Source organism: Rattus rattus, chromosome 1, assembly GCF_011064425.1.
Source record: "Rattus rattus isolate New Zealand chromosome 1, Rrattus_CSIRO_v1, whole genome shotgun sequence".
NCBI classification, from domain to species: Eukaryota; Metazoa; Chordata; class Mammalia; order Rodentia; family Muridae; genus Rattus; species Rattus rattus.
In genome coordinates this window covers 251511660-251539240 of record NC_046154.1, presented here as the reverse complement: position 1 = coordinate 251539240, position 27581 = coordinate 251511660, and the positions used below count along the sequence as shown (strand labels likewise).

Genomic DNA, 27581 nt, shown 5'->3' with positions numbered 1-27581 from the left:
CAAATGATCCAGTCAGTAAAGTCTCTCACCCGTGTGTCTGTCTATCTGCTTGCATTGGACTCCAGATGTAGTCAAGATTGGCCATCTCTGCAGCCCCTGACAGGTCACTCTTCACAGCATTTCTCCCCCTGACTCTTCCCCCTCATTCTTCTCCTAATACATTTAGTGTTTTTATTATTTAAACTTCCGAAGTTTCTTTTTGCAAATATGTACTTGTAAAACTTCAGTTGCATTTTTTTTTTTTTGAACAGCTGTATGTTTCAGTCAGCAGAGGCTATCTGGTGAGCCCAAAGGGAACTTTCCCTTCTGTTCTTTGTGCCAGCAGGAGCCCTGGCCAGTGCCCCTTTGCTCAGTACCTGAGGTGAGAGTGAGGTGGGAGCTGGAGTTCAGGCTTGAGTTGCACTGTGATTGCAAACAGAGGCTGATTCAGGCTGGGCCGGTGCATTAACTGGTACAAAACTAACGTAACACAGAGACAGAAGACAGGCATACCTTAATCCCAGCACTTGGGAAGCAGAGTCCAGCTTGGTCTATACAGCAAGTTCCAAGACAGCCATGACTATATAGAAAGACTTTTTTTCCCCCTCCAAGACAGGGTTTCTCTGTGTAGCCCTGGTTGTTCTGGAACTAGCTCTGTAGACCAGGCTGGCCTCGAACACACAGAGATCTGCCTGCCTCTGCCTACAGAGTGTGAGGATCAAAGGTGTGTGCCACCACTACCCGTTGAGAGACCCTATCTTAAAAAAGCAAAGAGAGAGGAAGATAGATTAGCACTAGCAAGCTTGGACTGCCTCCTTTGCTGTGGATATTCAGAGAGGCCCTCACCAGATGATACAGATCCAGGTCATACTTCTTGAACTTGGAGGCTTCAGAACTGTGAGGCAAGTTATGCTTCCGTTGCATTTACAAGTTGTCTGGTCCCAGGCATCCTGGTCACAACAGGAGATAGATTAAAGCACCATGAACACGGCACCAGACTAGACCTTAAAAACAGTTCAAAGCTAAATGACAGACGACCGAGTGAAGCTTTATCCATGCTCAGTGCACACTGACACCCTCTCCTTGTACTCAAGGGTTCAGCTGGCAGTGTCACCTGTGGTCAGGCCCAGTGGCTTGGGACAGCAGCAATGGGGAGGAAGCGTATGTACCTGGAGACGTTTGGAGGGGGTATGGGCAGGGGTTTGGATTGCCCACATGTTCAGGGTTTCTGGACTTAGAGGTCCAAAGCCCTCTGTATATGGTCTAGGTCTGTTAGTTTTTAATCAGTGTCCTGACTCCATCCCTGTACTTTGCCCTTCATTTTTCCTCCTTCATTTTTCCTCCGTCCTAGTTCACTAACAAGGTGTTTCTATGTGACGGACGACAACTGTATCTGTATCGAGGCGAGCCGTGACTTCCCCCTGGAGGTCCTTCTAAACAAGGACGTGGTTAAGAACTTTGATGGTCTTCTGCCCTTCCCTTGGCCAGCAGGGTATATTTAACTTCCAGGCCCCAAAGCAATGTCAGAGGGGCCAGTACAAACTTACTGCTCATGAATCAGGTCCAGGTGCTTAGATTTCCTTTCCTGAAGCCTGGGTGTTTTCCCAGAAGGCTACACAGGCTCCCCTGGTTGAGGACTATTAGATTGGCAGAACCCTCAAAGGTCTTCACTGGAGAGGCACATGGCTGCCTCCAGGTCCTTGGCAACTGTACCTGCCTCAAGTAGCAACGAGAGAATGCAGGAGCTGGTGGCACGTCGATGCAGTGTCCTGCAGGCCAAAGCCAGAAACAGACCCAAGTTCGACCAAGGCCATCGCCCACAGCACGACTATCAGACACTCTGAACAGCCCATTTCATTGGTACATGGAACTGCAGATGTGAAATTAAAAGGGGGAAATGCAGAATAGTAAATGCCTACTGATTCTGACGTAAAAATCAAACTGCAGACTCTCTTCAGTAGTTAGTTTTGTATCCCTAGGATCTGCATGGGGTGGGTGCTCACTTGGGTAATGCTTCCCAGCTTAAGCTAAAACAAAGATCAGAAGAGAATTAAGGGAACTTTCAATTGGGTTAATTCAACTCCTTAGTTTTACTAAAGTTTTGCTTGCTCACTTTAATTTCCTGGGTTTAAGGAATGTCCCAAGGTAAGCTCATGTGTGCTCTCCAGCCCAAGGACAGGCTTGTGGGTTTTGTTTTGTTTTTCCAGACAGGGTTTCTCTGTGTAGCCCTGGCTGTCCTGGCACCCGCTCTGTAGACCAGAATGACCTCGAACTCAGAGATCTGCCTGCCTCTGCCTCCCAAGTGCTAGGATTAAGTCTTCCTTTTTTCTTTTCTTCCTCTCCTCCTCCTCTTCTTCTTCCTCCTCCTCTTCCTCCTCCTCTTCTTCCTCTTCTTCCTCCTCCTCTTCTTCCTCCTCCTCCTCCTCCTTCTCCTCCTCCTCTTCCTCCCCCTTTTTTGGTTTTTAAATTATTTTTATATGAGTACACTGTTACTCTCTTCAGACACCAGAAGAGGGCATCGGATCCCATTACAGATGGTTGTGAGCCACCATGTGGTTGCTGGGATTTGAACTCAGGACCTCTGGAAGAGCAGTCAGTGCTCTTAACCGCTGAGCTGTTTCCCTAGCCCCTAATTCTTCCTCTTTTCATCTCATTGTTAGTTTGAGTTCTTCCTGTATACCTGGCCCAACTGACTCCTGTCTTGAGGGAACCCATAGGTCCTTGGCTCCCAGGCCACACTGTCCTGCAGCTTAAAGCTAACGGGCAAGCAATGCATTGTGGGTACACTTACAACTCAGCACCGATGCAGGACGCTCCATGCAGGTTTGAGCATAGCCTGCAGAGCAAATTCTAAGACAGCCAGTGCTACGAAACAAAAAGCAAAAAGCAAAAACAAAACAAAAAAACAGTCTTAGGGGAGAAAAGAATTCCAGGCCAGCTAGGGCTCTACAGTGAAACTGTCTGACGAGCACACGTCAGGAAATTTAAAAAACTCCCCTGTGAGATTGGACGCCCAGTCTTCTTTGAAAGTTGAGGAAACTGTTGGGTGTGGTAACACAAGTCTATAACCCCAGCATTCAGGAAAGTAGAGGCCGGGACAAACATTCAAAGTCGGTACCATCCGCTGCTACATATTAAGACTCTGTCTAGGAGAGTTTTAAAAAAAGTTGACAAATCTTTCCTATATAACCTTGGGTCTTCCCTGGGCTCAGAGGATCAAGGTGGCAGTCTAGCTCACATTATGAAGCCTGGCATGACCCCTTACCTTCCTGGACAGCCCGTACCCAAAAAGGGCACAGAATGCAGAGCAGCACATGATGGTAAAAGCAAGAGGCACATGCGGTCCCACAGGAAGGGCTGTGAGCAGGCAGGCGTAAGAAAGCTGCCAAAGGGTGGCTCGCAGGGCCACTTGTCCAGAGCACAGCTTGTCCTTGCTATGGAGGCGTTGTCTGAGCTGGGTCAGCTGGGTCTCACCCCGTGTGTGTACACGGATACTGCCCCTCACCCCCTGGAATGCCTGCCCCAGGCACAGCCAGCTGGGGCTAGCTCTGTCCCAGGAGCCCTGGGCAGCCCTGGCCCCCTGGATCCATGCAGTAGTTGGGGAGGAACAGGAGTGACACCTGGGGGACAACAGTCAAAGTGCACACGTATACTTTCTAGAACAAAGGCTAAAAGAAGCAAATTTCTCTCTCATTTTATTTTAAGAAGGACAAAAATTGTTATTAAAACATCTACATTATTATCAAGATACTAGACCTTATGATATTTAATATTAAAGTGTGGTATTCTTATATTTTAATACAGACATTTTTAAAGGACCATTATTAGATTGATTACTGCCCAGCTGAGAAATGCAGCATCCCCTGCCGCTGCCCCCACTCCATATCTACTGTGTAATCTTGCTCTTGCTCCTAGGCCTGCTTCAACCCTGAGCCTTCCAACCAGAGGCCCTAGAGGAGCCACATCTGATTAACTACAGTCATCATTTAAGATGTTTTGTTGTTCCCCACCCCAGGTTATCCCATCGTCTTTCTCTTCTCTTCCGTGTTGGGGACACAGGTCTAGAATATAAGGAAGCCCAGATCTTAGGGACCCCTGGACAGATGAACAGTAGGAAAACTCTGGATTCATCCCCCTCTGTTGGGAAACAAACACTGATTACTTCCTTTTCCTGAGCACACTGGTATTCTTCTTTAGACATGGGTCTGTGGGAAACTAGCAGTCCGAGCAGGGCCCCGGTGTGGGCCACCCTGCCCTTCCTGCCCAAATCATCTCTGAGCCATGGCTCCTGTCTCAGTTCCCTAAATAACCAGATGACCCCACAAGCACTCAAAATTCACAAGGATGTCTGCATTTTTTTTGTGTGCCAAATTCTTTATCTTTAGCCCTCAATAGAAGAGATTCCTTGGATACCACACACATATATAATATTATATAGAGTGATATATTTAATACCTGTGTATATATGCATCACAGGGGCGACATATATACACACTAAAACAAGGCTGGTGACAACAGACTGCAACACCACAGGTCAGGAGAACAAGTGTCATCCACATTCACGGCCATGGCCCCCACCTTAGATGTGGTCTCGCCTCCCCTCCAGCCACACTGCCAGCACCCAAACTCTGCTGTGCTAGCCAGCTGGGGTCAGGGAAGGGGGTCAGGGGAGAGGAAAAGATACATGCCACGGTCATCGGGAGAAGGTTGGGCAGTGGCAGGATGAGGAATGGGTCCTTTACACCCAGGTGCCTATCACTGTGCCCTCTAGCACTAGCAACCCCGGCTGGAGGAAAAATAGGAGTGTCTGTTCATTCTATCTCACTCCTTGATAGCCTTAGTTTCTGGTTCCTTCTGGGGAGGGGGTGTTCCCCCTTCTTGTGCCAATGGGGTGGAGCATTCTGGAATGTCTTGGAGAGCTGGGGGAGGCTGTGTCTATTGTGGGGGGCGGGATGAAAAGGTGTACACATACCTCAGACAATAAAAGAGGCCTTGGGAAGTGGGGACATGGGCTGGGGGTCATCTGGGGTCCTAGGTGGCCAGCAGGGTTGAGCATAGGGTGGGACTGGGATGGATGGTCATAACAGTATATCTGGGTCTTTTGGAGAGGACTACAGAGGGTCCCCAGGAAAGAGAGGCTATATCCCACAGTGGCCCAGAGAGCCTAGGTTGCCCCCTCACTCTTCATATTCCTCAGAGCCTCGCCATGCTTTGTACCTTGCCAGAACCTGAGCTAGCTCATGGTGCCCTGTATTCTGTCACTTGTCTGTGAAAGCTCTTGGGGATATAATCTCCATCACTTACCCCAAAACCCCTAACATGGAGCTAAGAAGACCAGCTCTTGTCTCAGCAGCCTTCCCAAGGTCCCAGGGATGTTGCATGGGACTGGGGAGCCCAGCGGCTCCAGCTGCGAATGGGTGGGGTCTTTTGACCAATGTTTATATCCCAGTTCTGCACCAGAGAGGGCTAAAGACCCTGGGCAAACCATTCCTCCTCCTAGACCTCAGTTTTTGTTTCTGTAAAATGGGTGTGGGCTGTGTTGACTCCAAGGCTGAGGTATGGTCTACAATTGCGGCTCACAAAGGAGAGGGCTGGGCAGAGGGATGGTTGCTAGGAGCACCTAGACTGCTTAGCCAGGCCTCAGATATCATCTGCCTTAGCCCTTTCCCCTTTCTGCAGATCAGGAAACCCCAGGTGGTAAGTGACCAGTACAGTGTTCCCAACTCCATCTCACGACTGTACTTTAGGCTAGTCAGAGCCTCCTGCCCTTTGCTGCATCCTGATCCGACCCCAGGGAAGGGAGAAGAGGAAGGTAGAGAAGGACAAGGACCCTCCTGCTGCATATATTCAAGTGGGGACCCCAGGCTCCCCGGCCCTGAGCTTTGGACCCATTTAGGAGCAGACACGATTTAAAGCTGTAGGCTGAAGCTGGCCAGGCCCCTCCCTCTCCAACCACGAGAACTAGAATTGGGGAGGGTCCGCCCCCATTTTGACAGGACAAAGATCCTGGGACCACTTGGGGTTGCAGTATATGACCTGGGTATACACACCTGGGGTATTGGGGGTGGAAAGGATGGCAGGGACCCAGCGGACTAGGGGCTGCCTGATGGGGTGGTCCCCTGCCCCCAACCCACCCCCGACCCCAGGACTTTGCCATAGCTGAGACCTGGCCCTACTCCCCAGTGGTGGTGGTGGCAGCAGTAGCAGTTGCAGCAACGGGGGCTTCTGGGGTGGCACCAGTGGTGTCCCCATCCTCTTGCAGCAGGAAGTTGTATTTGCCGAAGTCATCATCCCGTGGACACAGAAGCATGTCCTTGCGGGCCTTGGCAAGCTTTTGCTTCAGCACCTCACGCCGGTCCAGCCACTCGTTGAGCTCCTCTTGTCCATGGGCACAGCGGCACTTGTCTCCGTCTGGGCAGACCTTGCCCTTCTGGAGCCTGTGGATGGCAGAAGGCTCACTGCCTGAGCTCTATGCCTTCCCATCTTCCTAAAATAGGCTTCTCCCCAGACAGCTCTGGTCCCGGCTCAGGAAACCCCTGACACAGTTGCACGGTCTAAGGTCTGATCCGGCGCTGCGAAGGAGGGCTAGAGATAGGCCCGAACCCACCCCCAGCACGTTCTCATCTAAGATACACCAAGTCAGGAGATGGAGCTGGTCCCAACATCCTTGTCCTCAGGCCACCTGCTACCCGCCCTCCCTGCCCGTGCTCCCTGTCCCGCAGCCCTCAGCACCTGTCACAGAGTCGGAACTCGCCCATGGGGAAGCGGTAGGCCCAGCCACTGGCGTCGCTGTCGGAAGTGAAGACCTTCTCCTTGTGCTTCTCAGACTGGATGTGCTGCTGCCACTGCTTCTTGCTGTTGCTGTTCTTGCCGCAGAGCCAGCAGTGGTAGCCCATCTGCGTGCACAGCGTTGTGGGTGCCTGCCTCCACAGCTCTGCCCCTCTGAGCCCCTCCAGGGTGCCCTCCCAACTGGCCCTGGCTCAGTACCGGGGCAGGGCTTACCATGATGTCAGCATAGTCCGTGGGCATCTGGATCTGCTTCTCTCCTTCGCGGGAGCTGATGGGGGTCCCTTCTCCTGGCTTCCCTGGGTTGTGTTTTTTCAGCCACATGTCATAGGTCTGTTGCATATCCAGGACTGGGCAGGGACAGAGTGCTTGGTGAGGGGGCTTCCCCATCCATTCTACCCATGGTCCCAGCTGGACTTGGGAGGCACAAAAATCTCTGCTCTGCTGCTGGGGAACCCCAGCACTGGAAACCCAGAGTCAGGGAAGCGCCCAAACGTGTATCCTAGAGATACAGATACAGGAATACAGGATAAGCCTGCCACTCACTCTTGTTCTCCTTCATGAAGGTCCACATGTCTCTCTCCTCAGGGCTGTGTGCAAAGGAGCAGTTCCCCACGTACTGGCATTTGCGGCCGTTCTGGGCATGGATGCAGAGCTGTGGGTAGGCAAAAGAAAGCCTGCTGAGTCCCACATGGCTGTGCCAGTGTTGGCCAGTTCAGAGCCTTAGAGCCCACGACCTCTTGGATTATCCCCCCTCCCCCATGCCCCAAGTGCTCACATCGTATTGCTGTGGGAAGTTTCGAATGGATGGCAGTGGCCTCACAGACACCCATTTCCTCTTGGCCTTGGACATCACCAGAAGGACCCGCCTCTCCTTGGTCCAGCTGTAGGTCAGAAAAGGGAGTCATCGGGGAGAGGCAGAGAGGAAGCCTCAGGGTTATGAGGCCGTCTTCCCTCTCTCACAGCCCAGGTCTCCTAAGGCCTCCTCCCTCACGTGGCTCTGGCAGTGCCTGCTTACCAATGCCGGGCCTTGGCGCTGCAGTACTTGAGGTCCTTATCCGGCTCCACCACCTGCCCATTCCTCCAACACTGACCACACACAAACTTCATCTGCAAGTCAAAGGAGCTGGGTCCATGTGTCCTTGGGGTACCCTATTGGAAGATGGGGGAGGGGTTGGTGAAGCTGTAGCTACCAGGCCTTAGGCCTCTGGGAGTCCTAGGACCACTCAGTCTTAAATTAGCGAGTCTACTGCACAGTTTTACTGAGAGGCAGCGAGCTCTCAGCTAAGGGCCCTGTGACTTCTGACTAGGGGAGCCGGATGTGGAAAGAGACCCCTGAACCACCATCTTCCTGCCGCCTCCGGCCGGTTTCACTTACCTTTACTATTCTAGAGGTCTGGTCTGTGCAACCACTGTATAGAGTAGCTTCTCTTCTAAAAGATTTATTTTAAATTTATCGTGTTTATTTTTAGACAGGGTCTCTCTATGTATCCCTGGCTGGAACTTGCTATAGAGACCGAGCTGGCTTAAACTCACAGAGATCCGTCAGCTGTTTCCTGAGTGTTGTGGTTCAAGGCACAAGCTGCCATGTCGGTCTATTTTATTCTTAAATTAAGTGTGTGTGTGTGTGTGTGTGTGTGTGTGTGTGTGTGTGTGTGTGTATACACATGTGTGTGGGTTCTGTTGGAGGCCAGAGGCATTGGTTAGATCATAGACCTGAAGCTATGATTACAGGCTGCTGATGTGCTGGGAATGAAACTCAGGGCCTCTGAAAGAACACTTCGTGCTTCTAATCTCTACAGCTCCTTAAACTGTGGTCTCAACCCATAAGGGTCACATAACTGAATTTGGGAGCTTGGAAAATCTGGCAATACCAAAACCTTCTGAGTACACGACAAGCAGAAATTAATTTACCATCAGACACGCATGGAATTCAGGGTGTGTCTGGCAGTCCTTGCCCATGTGGCATCGTGACAGCTCACCGGACTCTTGGTTCTAAGTACCTGATATGCACACAGTGCACTGTGTGGTGTCACACCCTGTAACGTCCAGAAACACTGCCTGACGGGGCTCAGGTTCCAGAGAACCTTGCGAACTGCAGTGTTCTTACATACATACATGCAGACTCCCTGTGCTTTAGAATAATGGTCCACAGAAAACAGGCTGTAGATATTTTTCCTACTCTCCTATCTCAGCAGGTAAATACTAAATCAGTGTATATCTTTGGGTCACATGATTAGAATGTCTTGTTCTTAGAGAAGACTCTGGCTGGTTCCCACACCCACATGGTGGCTCACAACCATCCATAACTCTAGGTCTCTCTTCTGACGTCTGAGCCAATAGGCGTGCATAGGCTGTACACAGATGCACGTAAGCAAAACAGTCATACGCAGAAACTTGTTTTTTTAATTGCCAGGTGTGGTGACATACTGCAGCACAGAGGGCAATGGAGGCAGATAAAGCTCTGAGCTAGAGGCTGTGCTGACTAGTTTTGTCCACTTGACACAAGCTATCGTCTTCTGAGAACCAAATCTCAATGGGGAAAATGCCTCCATAAGATCAGGCTGCGGGCAAGCCTGTGGAGCACTTTCTTTTTAAAAAAGATTGATTGATTGATTGATTGATTGATTGATTCTATATGAGTACACTGTCACTGTCTTCAGACACACCAGAAGAGGGCATCAGATCCCATTACAGATGGTTGTGAGCCACCATGTGGTTGCTGGGATTTGAACTCACGACCTCTGGAAGAGCAGTCAGTGCTGTTAACCACTGAGCCATCTCTCCAGCTCAAGCATTTTCTTAATAGTGATCGATAGGGGTTGGGGATTTAGCTCAGTGGTAGAGCACTTGCCTAGTAAGCACAAGGCCCTGGGTTCGGTACCCAGCTCCAAAAAAAAAAAAAAAAAAAAGTGATTGATAGGGAAGGTCCCAGCCTCCCTCCATGGCCTCTGCATCAGCTCCTCCTCCAGGTTCCTGCCCTCTGTGAGTTCCTGCCTTGGCTTTCCCCAGTGGACTGACTGAGGATCTACAAACCAAATGCACCCTCTCCTCCCCACAGGGCTTTGGCTGTACTGTCTCGTCACAGCGGTAAAAGAGCGAGTGTGTGCGTGTTTTACACCTATTGCTGTTGAGCTGCTCATTCTTTGGGAGTTTATGTGCACTGTGTGCACACAGGTGTCCGTGGAGGCCAGAGGGCATCAGACCCCCTGGACCTGTTGTGAGAAGCAGCTGTACGCTGCCTGATGGGAGTGCTGGGAACCAGACCTGAGTTGTCTGCAAAAGCACCAAATGCTTTTTTTTTTTTTTTTCCCCAGCACAAAGCTTCTCTGTGTAGCACTGGCTATCCTGGAACTAGTGCTGTAGACCAGGCTGGCCTTGAATCCTGAGATCCACCTGCCTGCATCTCCTGAGTGCTGGGGTTAAAGTCAAGCACTCTTTTTCCTCCTCAAGATACATAAAAAGACTCTATTTGTAGGGGAGCAGAAATTTAGTCAAACTCATCAAAACCCGTGTCATCACCTGACTCCTCAGACTCTTTCACCTTGTCTTTCCCCCCCACAGCAGACAGAACAGCAGCGAGGAGCTCCAGGGCCAGGGCAACGGAAGACAACCATAACCCCCCAGAGGCACCCTCGGGGCCCTCGGCAAGCAAGCTCGCCTCACGGCTGAGTCCTTTTAGTTTCCAGCCCTCGTTCGTGATTTTTAAAAATTATTACATGAATTTTGGTGTGGGGTTAGTATTAAACTTCCCACAAAGTCCTAAACACACTTCTGCGATTTTGGACTCCATATTTATGCACAGTAGTAGTCTCGGCATTTTGAATTTGTTAACTATAAAAGCAAAATGCTGATCAATTCCAAGAACTGTTGTCTTACATCCTGCAATTAACGATTCAGCCAAGACTTAATTTGTTAATCTCATTCATCTCATTAATATTTTCTTCCAGTTTACTAAACAATAAAATTATTTATATGTATACCAAAGAATAGTTTTAAAATTTTTATGACCTATCATTAGCAAGTGTTTGATTTATAGCCAGATGTGGCAGCTTATGCTGGTAATCCCGTCACTTAGGAAGCTAAGGCAGGAGGATTACCACAAGAGACCAGCATGGGTTACAAAGTCAGTCCCAGGAAATCCTGGGCTACATAGTGAGAACCCATCTAAAAACGACGTTTCTGTCATCTGCCCATCTTGCATACCTACATGTCTGCGCTGGGTGTAAACTACTCAGGTGAAAATGGAGAGGATGCCACAGGCTGTCCTGGGCCACGGCACCCTACGTCGCAGGCTGTCTTCTCTCTCTACTGGGGTCCCTCTATTCTTCCCGTAACTTACTCTAAATAATGTCTTTCAGAATTCAGCTCAAGGGCTGGACAGATGGCTCTGCAGGTAAGAGTGCTTGCTGCGAAAGCACGAAGACCATGGTTTAGATCCCAGCACCTAGGTAAGGTCTAGGCGTGGTCCTGCTCATAGCAGTGAGAGGTCGGCAAGAGGACTTTGCTGGGATTAGACTAGCAAGAAAAGTGCAGGCTCTGGGGTCAGCGAGAGACCTCAACTCCAAAGGAAAAAGGCAGAGTGAGCACTTGCACATATGTGTGCATCTCAGGGCCCAGTCTGTAGAGAGCAGGAGTACAAAGGTGGGAAATTGGCCTTGGGCAGCAGGACAGACAGCCTTGGACTCGAGACCATTCCCCAAGGACAATGTCCAGCCAGGCTCTGAGGCGCCTTCCAGTCTTTTGCCCCAGCCTTCACTCAGGGGAGCTGGAGAGTGGGAGGTGACCTTGGCTAACCTGTTGTGTTACCAGCCATTGGCCTTGGGTGTGAGATTGCCTGTCTGGCAGCTCTTGGTTTCTCTAGGCTAGCAGGTCTCCTGCCAGCTCCCCCACAGAATAGTGACCAGCACTGCCCAGTGCAGGGATCGTTCCCGTCTGACTGAGCAGAGGCAGCTCAGGGCAGTTTCTTATCCCCTCATAGACAAGAGTGTTTGTGTTTCTTCAAGGGATGGTAAGCCAGAGGCTCTGGGCTCAAGCAGCACCTGCCCAGCAGGCCCTTGACTTCACAGACCTACTGCCTCTACTCTCAAGATAGTAAGCAGGCAAGAGCCCCAGGCCTAGGCCTGCACAAGACAGAGAATGAGCAAAGGTAGGAAGGGAAGGCCCAAGGAGCAAGTAGCCCTAATGGTTCCTCCCCTCAGCTTGGATCCTCCCCCAAACCCCACTGTATTCTAGCCCCATAAAGAGTTCAGAAGCCCAGGTTTCCTTCAGGTTGGCAATAGATTGGTCAGGTCTGGAAAACAGGGTCATCCTTCACGGGTGTGCTACACTCACTGGCTCCTCTTGTCCCTAAGCCAGTGTCTCCTTGTCATCTACAGTTACAATGATCTTGAAGCCCAAGGTGCTGTGAACATCAGGGTGAAACACACAGCGTGCTCAACACCCCAAAGCCGGGGCCAACTCCTGTAAGCCTGATACCATGCTGTAAATGAGCAGGGCTTTATGATAAATCTGAGGAGGACTGGACGGTAGGAATGGTACAGGTGGGGCACACACGTAGCACCATGCCAAGGGACTTGGGGTTTGCCGCTGGGCAAATCTAGTGAACACCCCAATGTCATGACTCATACAGTCAGACCACAGTGAAGAACAGGAGAGAAACAACACAACCAGTGGGTGCCACTCTGAGCCCTCAAAGATATTCACATGGACTCAAGGCATCTCCTCAGAGACTTCTGAGGGGCAGGGTGGCAGGTTAGACAGTCTCTCATGTGACCCAAGCTAGCTTCAAACTCATGAAGCAGCTGAGGCTGGCTTTCAATTTCTAATTCTCCTGCCTCACCTTCTAAGTACACATGCCATTAAACCCTATTGATCCAGGATACCATTACTAACCATTATAGAGAAAAAAAACTTTCTAGTGCAGGGATCTTTACATTTGGAGGCACCTCAGACAAGCTAATGGGATAACTAGAAGTGTCATGCCTCCTGATGTGGAATCTGAGCCCACGGCTTTGCCTCTGCAGCAGGAGAAAACAGGCACCCCCCACTCCACATGTAAAACCAGAGGCTTTGAAATATCAGTCATGGGCTGGAGAAATGGCTTAGTGTGTATGGGCGTTTTGTTTGCATGTATGTCTTTTGTGCAGTGCCCACAGAGGCCAGAAGAGGTGCTTGATCCCTGGGACTCCAGTGAGAGATGTTGGGAGCCACCCTGTGGGTGCTGGGTATCAAATGTGGGTTCTCTGGAAGAACAGCCAGGTCTCTTAACTGCTGAGCCATCTCCTCAATACCAGATTACCCTCTTAAATGCGATCAGAAGTGAGAGGATCTGAAGCGCACTCCCAGATGGTTCAAAACAGAACCCCCTCCAAACCAGTGCATTTATGCATATAAATGTATATCTGTGTATGAAAGCACACACCTGCACATAGGAAAAGGACACTGATAACAAAGCAAGTAGTAAAATGTGAACTCCGAAAATACAGGGAAGAGTGTAACTTGCAGGGTCCCATGTCACAGCAAAAGGAACTGGACAGCTCCTGTGGTGCCCACCCTGACCCCAGTGCCAAGCCCGAGCCTTACCAAGCCACTGCTGGCCTTCCCTGCATGGGCTTCCATCTGCTGCCAGTATTTCTTGGATTCCTGAACGATGTCTTCGTGGGTCATTCCTGTGGAGGGTGGGAGAAAACACGGGGCTTGGCAAAGGATGAGACACAGCACCGTGGGATGCTGGGATGCGTCCCAAGCCAAGGAGTTCTCTCTGGCCAGTCCCGGCCACAGTAAGACCGAGGGCACAGAGTGCACGTGTCCTCTTTGGGCCAGTTTGTCCATCCACAGCACAGGAAGAAAGCCCCTTGATTCCCGAGCCAGTTCCACTTTTAGTGTCCCTGCTTTTCTCATTGGAGACTCAAGCAGAATCCTGCTGAGCAGCCCCAAGGTCTCCGGGCTTTAGGCTTACCAAAGTCTGAGGTATGTGGCCAGTCCCCAAAGGGCAAATGTCCCAGCACGATGGCCCCCGAGTACCAATCAGATCCTTACTTGCCTTCCTGCTCCTACTCAGCACATCTTCCTGAGGCCTCCCTCCCTGCAGGTCCTCTTCTCTCTCTAATGCCTCCTACAGCCAGCTGTCCAGCTACTCTGTGGCCCACTCTGCATCTGTCGCTTACCAGGGGCGCATACCACACTCGACATCAGGTTCTTGCCGACGATCCCCAAATGGAGACCCACAGTCCACATCTCCCTTTGGACTTAGTGCCTGCCACATCTGACTGCCCACTCAGTATCTCTACTTGAAGTCCAAGAGACAATTTGGAACGCACACCCCACACAGAACCCCGGTATTAGCACCCCCAAATACGCTCATCCTATAAACACCCTCTTCTCAGAACCCAGACCCCTATTCTACTAGGCACCCTGACAGCTTGACCTTAATATACCTCATGACTGGTCCATCAACAACCTCACTGGTTCCACCACTGAACTACACAATGTGACCGCTTCTGCCACCGCTATCGCCACCACGTGGTGTGAGCTCCATCTTCCCTGCTGTCTCACTCCTGCCCTTGCTCCGGGTTTTCCACCCAGCCTCCAGCACAGCTTGGAAACCCGCCGTCCAGATTTTGAAACTCCATTTCACCTAAAAGCCCTCCTGGCATCGCACAGCAGATCCAGCAGTCACCTGCCGCAACGGCGGGCTTTTCTCTGAGATGCACAGTAGTTTGAAATGCTGGGAACGGAGGATGTGCCGGTACCACAGGGCAGGCTTTCAGGAGCTACTTTCTTACCGTGTGTATTTATTTTGTGTGTATGTGTCGTGTCGTGGGTGGGCGTCAAGGACAACTTGCAGGGGTTAGTTTTCTTTCCTCCACGTGGGTCCCGGGGATCACAGTTGGATCCTACTTGGTGCCAAGTATCTATCTTTACCTCTGAGTCATCTCTTGGCTACACAGTCAGCATCTTAACTTTTGTTTTTAATGTTTAAACTAACAATAAAGGTACACTGTAGCAAATCCATGCACAAGCAACCGTGCTGTTCATTCATTACGATCCACTGCAAACCTCAGCCCATTAGAGTCTAACCGCTGCTCCTTGGCCCAGGACTGACGGAAACACCCCATGCAGCAGGTAACAACGTTTCCTTTTAAGGCCAAGCGGCTCTCACACGCTGGGACCCTGGTGACCACGAGTCCTAACTATCTCAGGTGTATCTTCTGCCTCAAGCCCTTTGCTGCCTGGAGCATCCATTCCCTGGCCTTCACTAGATAGGGTTCTCATCACCTGACTGGAAAGGGTCTTCTGGGTCTGTCCCATTGCTCTGCTCCCACGCATCAGTGATACACACCTGAAGTTAAAACACTATCGACCCTAAGTGGACACTGTCGTATGTACAGTATCTTACCGTGGCCCCAAATAATGCTGATAAAGCTACAACAGGCAGTGGAGAAGAAATCCATCCTCGGCCAAACAGAACCTAGGATTCACTTCTTGCTAGTACATCGTTTGTCTTGCTCCATTAAGTCCTCAGAAGTGAGGGCCTTGCTTAGCTCGAGGCTGGATGCCCTGACCCAGAGAGGGTGCTGAGTAAAGCAGTTGGATGGATGGATGTGTGAACATCCTTAAACCCACGTGCTGGACAAACAGAAGGTGGCTCAGGGAAAGAAGCCTTATTGGCCAACACTCAGGCAGCGGGTGGAGCTGTTAGGCGTAGTTGTGCGGTTCAACACATTCTTGCTTTCCCATGTTCCCTAGGCAGGGTCTAGACAGGGAGAGACCCAGATTCTGGACCCAGTGTACGAGCAGAGTTCTGTCTGTGATGTCCAGGGTTACGAATTCCTCCAGGAAGCTCCCAGGGGCCACCTGCTTCTGACCTTCCTGCCTGAGGTCCCACTCGTCGGCCATCGGGCCCTGGCCTGTTCACTCCCAGCCAATTCCAAGCCTACCTCACCTGCTCTGCCTGCCGCTCACCTGAGTACTGCTGCAGCAACCAGACCTTGAGCTCAATGAAACTATGGGCGAAGTGGCAGCTGTCCTCGCGCAGGCAACCATAGCGCACCTCGTGGCGGCACACGTCAAACTGGAAGTGCTCCTGGAACTGCCGGATCTTGGAGTACTTGAGAGAGGTGGAGCGGATGATGTGCACCAGGCACCTGAGGGCACATGGGACGGGCATGATGCTCACAGTCCCCACCACCCTCTGCCTCCGTCGCCAAAGTGGGGCCACCTTTCCAGTGCCAAGCAAGTCTGAGGGAAGATGCTTCTCAGGGTTTCTCCTGGGCACCTCCTGCCCTGTATCCCATCTCTAAATGTGGATGGCACAGCAGGTGAGGAGGTCCTACCCTCAAGACTTTAGTCCCAGCTCTGCCTTACTCGGGCTCCATCACAGAGCTCTGAGGCCAGCTCAGTTTGCAGCTGTCCACCAATGGTGTCAGATCTCCCCATCGCCAGGTTGGGAGAAGGGGATAAGTAGAAAGGCCAATTCCAGCTCAGTGCCCCAGAGCTGGTCTTATACCAAGGGGGATAATGAGGCACTTTCTCTGGGCAGGGAAACCCAACAAGTGGGAACATCATTACTCTCAGACAGGAGGAAACACAAGGCTGAAACGGCTTGTGCCCCAACTTATAACCGGCCCCTGGCCAGGATGTGATTTGGACCTAGGACTGTGTAACTCCAGGGCCTGACTCCATCTCTAATGATGGGGCACAGTAGAGAGCCAGAAAGAGCAAAGGCAATGGTGTCCTCCTGACCCAGCTCCTCCCATGCCCTGTTTGACATTGAAACCATGACAGCAGAAGGTGCTGGTTAGAGCCATCAGCAGGGTATATCTGTCTGCCAGCCAAGCTGTTCCCAAACCTCAGCTTTCTTTTCTGTACAAGGGGAGCAGTAACTCCCTCCCCAGGGGGCCGCTGAGACCATTAAATACACAAGACAATGATTAGAAGACAGGAAGTATTAAATAAATATGGTTCCTGTCCTTTATAGGTGGATGTCTCACCATCCTGTCCCTTTTGGCCTAGGCCTTTCCTCCTCTGACAAGCTGCCCTCAAGGGACCTCTCCACCCTTGTCTTGCCCACTGCCCAGCGGCAGGACTCACTTGTTGTTGTAAAAGCTGTGCTTGGCAGCCAGGTTGGAACAGACAGACGGAGAGTCCTTGGTGCCTTTGCTGATGATCCGGGGCTTACTGTCGAAGCAGATCTGTTCAGGGTAGAGATGGGCTGGGACCTTCGCCAGGCCACCTGGGAAGGGGATGGCCTAGAACCCCAATGGCCATCTAGGGAAGGACATCTGGTCACTGTACACCCTGCCCTGGGTCAGGGGAGTATGGAAGAGAACCCAGGCTCTGTGAACCTCGGGTCTCTGGCCCATAGATGACTTGGGCCTCAGCTCTCCCTCCTTCCTCTCTCAGATCATAAACTGTGTCAATTACCCTACTGTGCAGGTCAAACAGAGAGAAACGAATTCAAGAGCTTCTGTCTTATGGCCATGAGCTATGATCCCCAAGCCATGTCTTCCCTAAGAGGAGACAGCACAAGTTCATCTGCTGTGAGGTCAGCATATCGGGGGAGACTGGGCTTCACCAACCTCCCCCAAGCCCTTCCTCCTCAGAGATAACCATGACACCATTCCCACCTTCAGGGAGCTACAGAACCAACTGTACTCTCAAGACTGGGACAGGCTGGTGGTCATGGTGGCGCACACCTTTAGCCCCAGTGCTCTGAAGCAGAGGCAGGTGGATCTCTGTGACTTCAATGCCAACCTGGCTAGCAAATTCCAGGCCAGACAGGGCTAAACAGTGAGACCCTAGCTCAACACCCCACAAAAGACAAAATGCTGGGGCTACTAGTCAGCGGGGCTACTAGAACCACAGCTGCCAGGGGAAGAATGAAGAAACTTGAGAGGACACTGTGGGACGGCAACAGCAGGCACAGCCAGGACGGACCATGTCGGGGGATGGGAAAGGCTGGCCACAGATACCTTGCTCTAGACAGCTGAGCTAGGCTAAATTTGCCATACCTACGACACGGGAATCAGGGACAACAGTGGACAAGATTCTAAGTCTGGGGGTTGGGGATTTGGCTCAGTGGTAGAGCACTTGCCTAGCAAGCACAAGGCCCTGGGTTCGGTCCCCAGCTCCGGAAACAAAAAAAAAAAAAAAAAAAAAGTCTAAGTCTGCTGGCCCTGAGGGCTGCCAGTGCTGTAGAGGAGGTGGCCTTGGGCTCTGGAGCGTGTGGCTGAGGTTGACGTGGCCGTGTGGCCTCCAGACAACACCTACCCCAACCCCCAGCACCAGCAGAGAACCAGGACAGTGCCTGTGAGCTGGGGCTGCCCAGAAAGTGTGGTTAAGTATCTAAATCCTGCCCATTCTGGGTTCCCAGGGAAGAACTGCTTCCTCCTGGCCTCAGTTTTCGCCTCTGTAAACTAACGTTACAACAGTCTCTGATGATTCGCAGGCCATGCCTCACCACGCCCACAGGTTTGAGGCCCAACAGCTCCCACAACGGGTCCCTGACTGTGCCCGGGGCCGTGGGGGCCTGGTGAACTAGCTGGGCAGGCAGGTACCTCACAGAGGAAGGTGAAGATGCCCTGGTGCTCCTTGAGGAGCTTGGCAATGGTGAGGCTGCCACGCTTGACACCCCCTAGAGGGTCAAAGAGCAGGTCCCGGTTGAGGGTGCCCTTCCGCTCCTCTGTCCACACATCGATCTCCTCCTGATGATAGGCGAAGGTGCAGTTGTCCCCGTACTTACAGTCTTGCTTGTTAATCATGTCTACAAGAGGCAATGGGACACATGTTGTACCAGGTGATCTCACGGCGGGCAGCAGGGCGCACATCCACCAGGACAGAGCACTGGTGGCTGCCGATCCCCAAGAGGGATCCTTTCCCAAATACCAGGCCCCAGTATGGAAGGCTTAACACCCTCGAACCCCTCCCACCCCACCACCAACCCCGGTCCCCAGTGTCTGTGCAGGTCAAACAATGCACAAAGGCCTCTGCAGAGCACACACAGCTATGTAAGGGGGAGCGGTTTTTAGGATTATGCACTGGGGAAGTGATAGCTGGGATTAGGACCAGGAGCATGGGCCCCGAGCTGGAGCTGAAGGAGTGCCTGCATCCTCTGCTGCAGAGGGGTAGGAAGTGGTACAGGGAATGGCTTCCAACACCGGGGCCTCCGGGCTCAAAGGGCAGAGCACGTCACGGAGTGTGGGGAGGTGTGAGTGTGCGTGAGGACCACTTAGGGTGGGGATGTGGAGTGAGCATGCACTGGCCTTCATCCCACCAGCCACGGGCAGGGCTTCAGGGAGGACACTGAACGGTCTGAAAGGCCTGTGTGGATGGTCGTCGTGAGGTGGGTGAGGGGGTGAAGGAGTCTGGGGTGGATGCTGAGAGCCAAAAGGTTATACGCAGATGTCTGGGGGTAAGGACAAAAAAGGGCTGAAGAACAGATGTGCTTAGGGAAACTGAAAAAAAAACCAAAAACGTCTGTTTGGTACTGATCTCTGAGATTTCTATGAGGCCGAAGTGAGGGCAAGGAGAATGATGCAATATTTGAAAACAGCTGCTATCTGCAAACCTTTCCTATGTGCTTCCCGGGACTCTGCCCACCCCTTCTGGAATCCTGCAGGGTATGAACCTGGCTGTATGGACCATGAGACCCTCACATGCGCGCAATGGTGCAAGGCCACCATATGGCTTCAGCTACATAGCATATCCTGAATGACCTCTGCCTTTGGACAAGGTCAAGAGAGAGGCTTGTTCTCCTGTGGGACTCGGTCTTTATCAGAGCTCTGTCATCTCTCCTGGGTCACTGCTGTTAGACCCGAGAGGAGCTGAACCCAACTGGCTCCAGCCAGCCCCACGGTGGTCCACCCACCTTTGCACAGGTAGTAGGAGCCCACAAAACTGGTCTTGGTGGGCCGGGGCCGGATGCGCTTCCAGATCTGGTTCTCCGAGCTCCGGAGCCGGCCGAGGAGGACGTCCTTCCTGCACTTGTGCTCGAGGCCCTCGCGGTAGGTATAGTCACCAGCCCTGGGGCCTGTGGGCAGGGTACACAGAGATGCAAGTCCAGAAACCCCCCCATCTGGGTCTCTGAAGCTCCCATCCTATCTCCCTTAGCATGTGCTTGCAGGGGAAGCCCTCTCAGGAACCCACGTGACCTCTCTAACAGGCCTGGACCTAATTAAAGGTGAGGCTACCCAGCTCAGAGTTTCTAGAACTGTGAAGATGACAATTTGCAGAGAGGGCAGGTCCCAGTCAGGGCCCACCCCTTCGTTTCCTGCAGAGGAGAGCCTTGTCTTCCTACGGGAATCTCCCACTAACACACAGTAATGTGGCCTCCACCCTCCCGAGACTCCAGGCATTTCCAGGGCAGAGGGGTGCTGCTGCCGATGTGGAATTACCTGTTTTTGGGTAGCACAGCTGGCAGGCTTGCTTGAATTCATGGGTGGCAGCCAAAGGGTTCTTGATGAGCAGGGCGGTGTTGGGCATGGAGGGCTCTGGCTACAATGGGAAGACATTGGCCATCTTTGGCCCTGAGGGTACCTGGGACCACCAGGGCCAGCCAAGGCAGTGAGAAGAGATATGTCTTTTGACCCCTACTCCAATCTGTCCTACTACCCAGTATCAGAACCTAGGACCTTCTTCTACATCTTCCCAGGCCTTGTATTGTAATATAAGAGCCCCGAACACCATGACCTGCCTCAGAAAACCCTGGACAATGAGTGGAAGCCATCTTGGCTCCAGAATGTTTCCTTGAATTAAAACAGAGGAATTGCAGTGGGCTTGTTTAAGGGCCTACTGCTCTCCCCGAAGTGTCCCAGACATCAACAGACAGGGAGAGCCAATGACTGTCTAGGGCCCACACAGCTAGTGTCTAAGCTGAAGTCTGCACTCATGCTGCTCACTTGGGGTCCAGTGCTCTTTTGAACCTAGAACAGACTAAGGCTGGAGATCAGACAGGATATCACTATGGCTGCTGAGCCTTGTTCTGACACACGTGATAAGGAGGACCCTAAATGTGTTCTCCAGCATAAGGGCCACTCTGAAGGGGCCTCTTGAAGAATGTAGCCTCTCACCAGTGCAGAGAGCCCACCTCACCCCCAATCTGGGGCTCGTAACCACAGGATGAGTAGGAGGTCTGGTCTGGGAGCCCACTCGAGTCACTCACCGAGGGGGCTGGCTTCTGAGTACTGCTTGGGGGTCGGTGGTCCTGTGAGCTGGCCTCTTCTAGGGAAGGAGAAGACACAAAGGTTATGTGGCCTAGCACAGAGGGCTTGAGGGGATGCCCCTGTAATTTCTACCTCAGGGACGTTCCGTGGGTTCACCCTCCTATTTTCATGGTCACAGCCCTGGAGCAAAGAGGCTCCAACATGTCTACCCTTGCTTACTATGCCTTCTGAGGCTTCCTGTTGCCCCTGGGAGAACGTCCAAACTTGTAGCTTGGCTCAGTGAGACCATGGCTCACTCGCATTCCCCTAGAAACTCCTGTTGTAGCCATCAGCCAGACTCTGATGCTCTACCATACTGAGCCTAAGCCTCTGAGCTAGCAGGTCCTCCAGAAGGAAACCCTGGCTCCTGTCTACCCATGCCATCGAATGGGTCCCTCAGTCTTGAGTGCCCTAGTCTATCTCTGACCTCTAGGAGCCAACCCTATCAAGGCCTGGTCAATTGCCTATGTCCCTGGTTCCCAGCCCAGAGAAGAGCTAATGGAGCTCGTGACCTTGCACCCTGATCTTGCATCAGGATAATCTCCATGGGACCTGAGGCAGGAGGGTCAGGGCTCTGGGGGGGGGGGGCGCGGGCAGAGCACCAGATAGAATCATTAACATAGCTCTAATTTGGATCTAGAGTGAGACACCCAGCCCTCGGCTCAAGCTCCAGTAGTGCTGAGCACAGCAGAGATAAGACAGTATGGACTGCCCTGGATTGTGAGGGGCATGAGCTGTGGAGATGCAGAACTTCAGAGATCAGAGCTGGAGCAGCACTGTCAAGGAGGAGAGAAAGTACCCACCAAGGTCTCACCTAGGAAGGAGTCCGGCTTGTCCAGGGAGCCTCGGGCTGACCCAAAGCTGTCAAGGGCATCCAGCCGAGCCTCCGAGTACGGTAACAGATCCAGGGGGTCCAGCGTGGGCCCTGGAGAGTCCAGGGCATCCAGCACAGAAGCAGCCAGCTTCCTGGAGGGGTCCATGACAAGGCCAAAGGAGGCAGGAGGCAGAGGGCTGGACACGGGGATGGAGCCACCCACCACAGGTGGCAAGAGTGGGGTCCCACCAGGAAACACGGGGATCAGCTGAGGCAGCTCACTAGGCATACCACTGCCAGGCAGGCCACCCTGGACCAGAGACTGCAAAGCGGGGACAGAGCCAGGGGTCAGACAAGTACACAACCATCCAACCCCGTGTGGGTGTGGCACTCCAGGGACCGTAGTCTGACAGTAACTGCTCATGAAGCAGCTCTGCTTGACCTCTCCTGGGACCTGTTCTGTGGACTCCAGCAAGGCCCTCCCAACACCCTCTATTTCCCCAAATGAGATGTGAAGATGGGGCCCTTCCCTTGCCTCTTCATGGGACTGTGGGGTTCTAAGTGAGAGGCTTCAAGGGACAGAACAAGAAAACAGCAGCATGGCTCACCAGAGAGTCCAGGAGGGTGTCCAGTTCTGGACCAAACACGTCCCCATCTGAGAAGTCATCTAGGCCCTCAGTGCTGGGGAGTGGCCTGCTGCTGCCATCCAGGGGGGCCAGTAGGTCCAGAACATGAGGGAACAGGGGCATTGTGGGAGTGGAGGGGAGCAGGGCTGGGGAGCCTCGGAGATCCACGTAGCAGTCTGTGAAGGCAGTGAGCACAGTAGCTGAAGGGCCTTCTGTGGTGGGGGTGCTGCCTAGTCACCGAGCTAACACCTTCCCTTCTTCCCTTGTTCCACAGGGGCCTGGTTTCCCTATTCCCCACCCCAGTGGCAATGGCTCAGAGGTAGTCAAGGAGGAAAGACAGCCTGGAGCTGTGGGGGCTTCCTGATTACCTTGGCTCTCCTCAAATATCCACCCACATCACCTTTCTCTGGGGCTAGTGATACCTTCTCCAAGCACTTATCACATATAACCAGAAGCCCACGAACAGAGAAAGGGAAGTAGGAAGTGAGGGCTATAACTCGAGGTGTCCAACAGGGTCAGGCATGAGTGAAGGACAGGGACGAGCTGAGAAGTGACCCGTGCTCTTTCCTGTCCTGCCTCGGGGAAGCCCCTGGGGTGTCCCACTCTGCACGGCTGAGACATACCTGTTTCTATGTCATCTATCGATCCCAATCCGTTAGAAGTTCCCTGTGAGAGGAAAGACATAGGGTGGATGGCCTCAGGGCCCAGCACACCTCCACACGGCTAAGCTGAGGGCCCCTCACTGAGGAACGATTGCCTATCACAAGTGGGTTGGTTTTTCAGTCATGGTCTGAGCAGGTGTGGGCTGAGAGGTAGCCTAGTAGGTACACTTCAGGGGAACAATGGTCCCAGGCAAGAGATAGACCTCCGTGTCTAGGTTTCCAGAGACCTGGAAAAGGGAAGAGTCCCATCCATGCCCTGAAGCAACGGTTTTGGGCTATTTTGGTTGTTTGTGAGACAGGGTCTTAAAGCCCTGGGTGACCTGAAATTCACTATGTGGATGAGGCTGGCCTAGAACTCAGAGATCCACTTGCCTCTGCCTCCCAATTGCCAGGATTAAAGGTTGTGATAAGGATTTTACCAAGCCTTCCACATCACAAATGGTTTCTACTTCAAAGAGGAATGGGTGCTCCCCCCAAGGCTCAGCCCCCAGCCTCACAGGAAAGCTTTGCTTCCTCCAAGGAGAATGCCATCCTAGGCGGGATCCAATCCCCACTGCAAAGATGGAGTGGCTTTCACAGGTCAGGCAGCAACCTGGCCTGGAGTCAGCCATTCCTAGACCACAGGCATAGCTCCTCCTCAGGGGGTCCCAGAGAGTCCGAACTCTGCAGCTGCGGAGTAATGGGGTCAGAGCAGTGTCTGGGACGAGGGAAATTTGGAGGAGCTTGCTCCGGTCTGGCCAAGTCGCGGCACCCTATCTGGACTTGTTTCCTTGTTTGTAAAGAGAGCTTACAACAGCCATAGTGCCTGGGACTGCGACACAGACAAGGCACCTCGGAGGCCCGCCTGGCACACCATGTACTTACCATGTGTGTAGCCTGGGCTTGGAAAGTTAATTTACCAGCCTCCCTTCCTGATCCCCAGTGAACTCCTCTGCCTTGTTTCAGCCAGTTTCCCTACCCTGAACGTGCTTCCCTTTTCCCTGATGCCTTTTTCATCCTTTGAGGCCCAAGATGGCCAGCCCTGTGTCCTTACTGTTTCTGTGGAGGCTGGGAGAAGGCCCAGACACTCACTGTTAGCCACTCTCTTTAAGGTTAGCAGCAGCAACAATGCGGCATCCAGACCCGACCCTGCTTCACCCACCTTGCTCTGGGAGATGTTCCGCAGCCCAAATATTGGTCAAGAGTGCAATTCTTGGGTCAGAGTAGGGCTGTCTAACACCTGCCCTGACCCTGTCTGTTCTGGTTCTGTCCATTCCTTGGAGCCCAGAGCTCTTCCTGCCCCACCCCTGAGCCTGTCCACAGATGGCACGGTGAATTCGTGCAGTGCTTGTCTATCCCCCAGGTGTTTGTATATCACAGATAAACTGCATAGGCCAAGGCCACCACACTGCTCACGGGGCTGCTTTTATACACAGTGTACACAGTAAGGAGGTGAGGGGGTCCAGGCAATCGCACACCTTTAATCCCAGCACTGGGCGACAGAGGCAGGTCAATCTCTGAGTTCTGGGTCAGCCTGATCTACAGGCTTGGATGGGGCCAGGATAGTCAGGGCTACACCAGCCTGGGGTATGGAAGTGGGGAGGGGAGACAAAGGGGACAAGGAAGCCTCAATGAATGGTTCTAAGGACAGTGCTGCCCCTGCCCTGCAGAATGAGAGACTTCCAGCCCTCCTGCCGCCCATACTGTCCAGGTTTCTCTCTCCCAGTCCTCTTGCACAGAGCCCTCCTAGTAACATTCACTTGGCAATAAAAAATCCTAAGAAAGCCAAAGCCCAAGGGAGGGCTGGAGTGAATACCTAAGAGAAAGGGTGTGTTCAGGATCTGACCCTCGACACCAGCAGCTACAGAGCTTACTCTCCTGAACCCTGAGGAGGAACTAACTGTACCGGTGGTCTCAGGAACGTCTGTCTCTTCCTCTCCTGACTACAGGCCTCTGCTCCACCGTCTGTGTTTCCTGTTCCCTCTCTACCTACCTAAAGCTACCCCCAGGTGGGGAAAGCACTCCCCGAGAAGGTTGCCGTGGACTCAGCTCCATGAGTTCATAGCCTTCCTTGTCTTGAGCGCTAAGCTCCAGGGGACTGTCCCTTGTAAATACTGAGAATCGCTTGTGAGCACAGCCCAGTCCACCCGGTTCTAGGCACACATGCAGAGTGACCAGCGGGACAGAAAAATGAGTCCTGTGCTGGAGGAGCCCATGGGGAAGCAGCAGCTGAACTTCCCTCCCGTGTGACCGTGTAGCATCCACACGGTGCCATCTCTCCTGTAGGTGCCACAGGACGCCAGGAGCAGGCCTGACACTTCCTGGTGCTTACTCATGAGCTCTCAAAAGTTTCCTATATGGAGGCAGCCCTGGCCTTATCTTCTCCACTCCGCTTGGCCTTCTCACAACCCCCCCATAACTGTGAGCAGTGCTGACCTTTGTGGATGTGGTCAGATGTACCAGTAAGGAGTAGGGGCTGGTGAAAGTGTGGTAGGGGTTGGGGCCTTGAGCCAGACATGGGGACGTCTGTGGTCTATTGCTTGGGGTCACCCCAATGGGTGAATCCAGAGCTCTCGGGCATGGATGAAGAAGACAGGCTGGTATGAAGCTGGGGAAACATTTGGAGTCTCAGACCCCTTCCTACCTGATCTGTTAAGCCAGCCGGGGCGCCATTACTAAGCAGAGAAAACGTTTCCAATTCCTGCCAGAAATTGGGGAGAAGAGAACAGAGATTAAGATTGTGGAAACAGGCGAAGCATTCCGTCAGCCAGGACAACACAGAGAGCCTGACACCAGCTGTGGCTACCTCCCACCAGGACTACCACTGCCACTGCCTCCGACTTCCACGGTCGCATTGTTTTGATCGCCCTCCAAGGGATCTAAACATACACATTCCCGCCAGACACCATCTCATGCATTCTCTCATTTCAGTCTGCCTGTGAGCCTCCTGAGGTGGGCGTAATTATCTGCCTTCCAGATGCGGAAATGGGTGGAAACGCGCACTAATGTGTTTAAGGTCAGGCCAGAGAAACCCAAGCCATATGTTCTGCGTCATGCAGTTTCCAGACGCACGGCAGAGGACTGCATGGGAATGTGAGGAGTCCAGCAGACACTAACATTCAGACAGGCGTAAGGGGCATCTGAGAACACAGAACTGAAGGGCGCCGGCGTCAACGTGGGCCACTTCAGCCTCGGTAAAGTCGCCTAGGGCAGCGGAGGGGCTGTGTTTTTACAGCTGGTGTCTGCGGTAAGCTGGGAGCTTCGGCTGTTCTTTCCTCTTCCCCCAAGGTCCTGCTGCTCATTCCAGGGCTTTCAGCCAACAGGGAGGAAGGTCACCTGCTGTCACTCCCTCTGTCCTTACCAGGCTCTGGCTACCTTACTCAGGGTCCCTACAGTGCCTAGTCCTTCCCTTCACCCCTCTTCTTTAAGCCTACCCCCAAATCCCACCTACCTGGGGTCTCTTATACGCCTTCCGCACCCGCAGCCCGAGCTTCTGAGCCAGCTCCTGACCCAGCTGAGTGACGTTTTCATCCTGCAGAAGGCAGGACACAGGCTTAGGTACACCTGGTGGGCTAGGCTGCCCGGTGCACAGAGCTGTGCTCCTCGACATCTTGGGTGACACTGGCTTTCTAAGTCACATGCTGGGAACCACGGGGCTGTTTTGTTTTTCCTTTTATTTTGGGGGAGGCAAAGGGACAGATTTTTTTTTTTTTTAATCTTTTCCCATATTATCTCTAAGATGGGGAACTCCTTGTGTTGCTCCAGCTGGCCTTGAGCTCCTGGGATGACGGGTACAGCCCACAGAACCAGGCTGCCTCTAGTGTTGTTTATTTTCTAGCAATGCTAGGGATCAAACTATGCAGCTTTGTGTTTTAATGCTGACAAGGTCTCTTTATGTCGCCCTGGCTCTCCTGCCAGCATCGCATCAGTATCCCAGTCCTCCTACAGCAGAGGAGGATGCCCGGCACAGAGGATGTGTTTGCATACCATGGGAGGGCCAGTACAGAGGCCTGGGAGACAGCACTCACATGGGGGAGAGCCAGGGAGCACCGGCTGCTGCATTCATAGGCCTCCTTGTGGCGCCCCAGCTCGTTGAGGGCGCGCGCCTTGCGGAACAGTGCCCGGATACTCTCGCCATCCAGGCCCAAGGCCTTCTCGCTGTCCTCCAGTGCCTTCTCATACAGGCCCTGCAGGAGACAACCAGGCAGCCCAATGGTCAGCACCTCTGACACCTCCCTACCGTGGAAAACAGCCTCACTTCCCTGCAGAGGAAGGGCAAGGGGGCTGGGCTCAGAGACCAAGCTGAAGAGCTTCAAGACAGAGCTCAGGGAGAGAGGGCAGCATTGACTCTGATAGAGTGCGGTGGTTTGAATAGGTTTGGCCCCCACAGACTCATGTGTTTGAATGCTTGGCCCTAGGGACTGGCACTATTAAGAAGTGTGGCCTCCTGTCGCCTGGAGTAAGTGCGTCGCTGTGGAGGTGGGATTTGAGTCTCCTATGGTCAAGTTCTGCCCGGTGTGGCACACAGTCC

At 52.7% G+C, this 27581-nt stretch overlaps 1 protein-coding gene across 3 annotated transcripts in view; it reads right to left on the bottom strand.

The window, feature by feature from the left end:
* Positions 1 to 3657: 3657 nt before the first annotated feature.
* Positions 3658 to 27581, bottom strand: part of Zc3h7b (zinc finger CCCH-type containing 7B) — a 47710-nt gene continuing 23786 nt past the window's right edge. For all 3 annotated transcript variants that reach the window (XM_032918344.1, XM_032918337.1, XM_032918329.1), the window contains exons 5-23: positions 27079 to 27237; positions 26502 to 26582; positions 25695 to 25751; positions 23033 to 23075; positions 22392 to 22585; positions 21784 to 22105; positions 20930 to 20988; positions 20163 to 20262; positions 19637 to 19798; positions 18327 to 18532; positions 16861 to 16961; positions 15733 to 15914; positions 13351 to 13436; positions 7784 to 7917; positions 7544 to 7649; positions 7312 to 7420; positions 6982 to 7115; positions 6712 to 6875; positions 3658 to 6416 (exon numbers count right to left, since the gene is read on the bottom strand). In XM_032918344.1, the coding sequence (XP_032774235.1) occupies positions 6152 to 6416; positions 6712 to 6875; positions 6982 to 7115; positions 7312 to 7420; positions 7544 to 7649; positions 7784 to 7917; positions 13351 to 13436; positions 15733 to 15914; positions 16861 to 16961; positions 18327 to 18532; positions 19637 to 19798; positions 20163 to 20262; positions 20930 to 20988; positions 21784 to 22105; positions 22392 to 22585; positions 23033 to 23075; positions 25695 to 25751; positions 26502 to 26582; positions 27079 to 27237 (2664 nt within the window). In that variant the 3' untranslated portion in view covers positions 3658 to 6151. The remainder of the gene's footprint in view (positions 6417 to 6711; positions 6876 to 6981; positions 7116 to 7311; positions 7421 to 7543; positions 7650 to 7783; positions 7918 to 13350; positions 13437 to 15732; positions 15915 to 16860; positions 16962 to 18326; positions 18533 to 19636; positions 19799 to 20162; positions 20263 to 20929; positions 20989 to 21783; positions 22106 to 22391; positions 22586 to 23032; positions 23076 to 25694; positions 25752 to 26501; positions 26583 to 27078; positions 27238 to 27581) is intronic.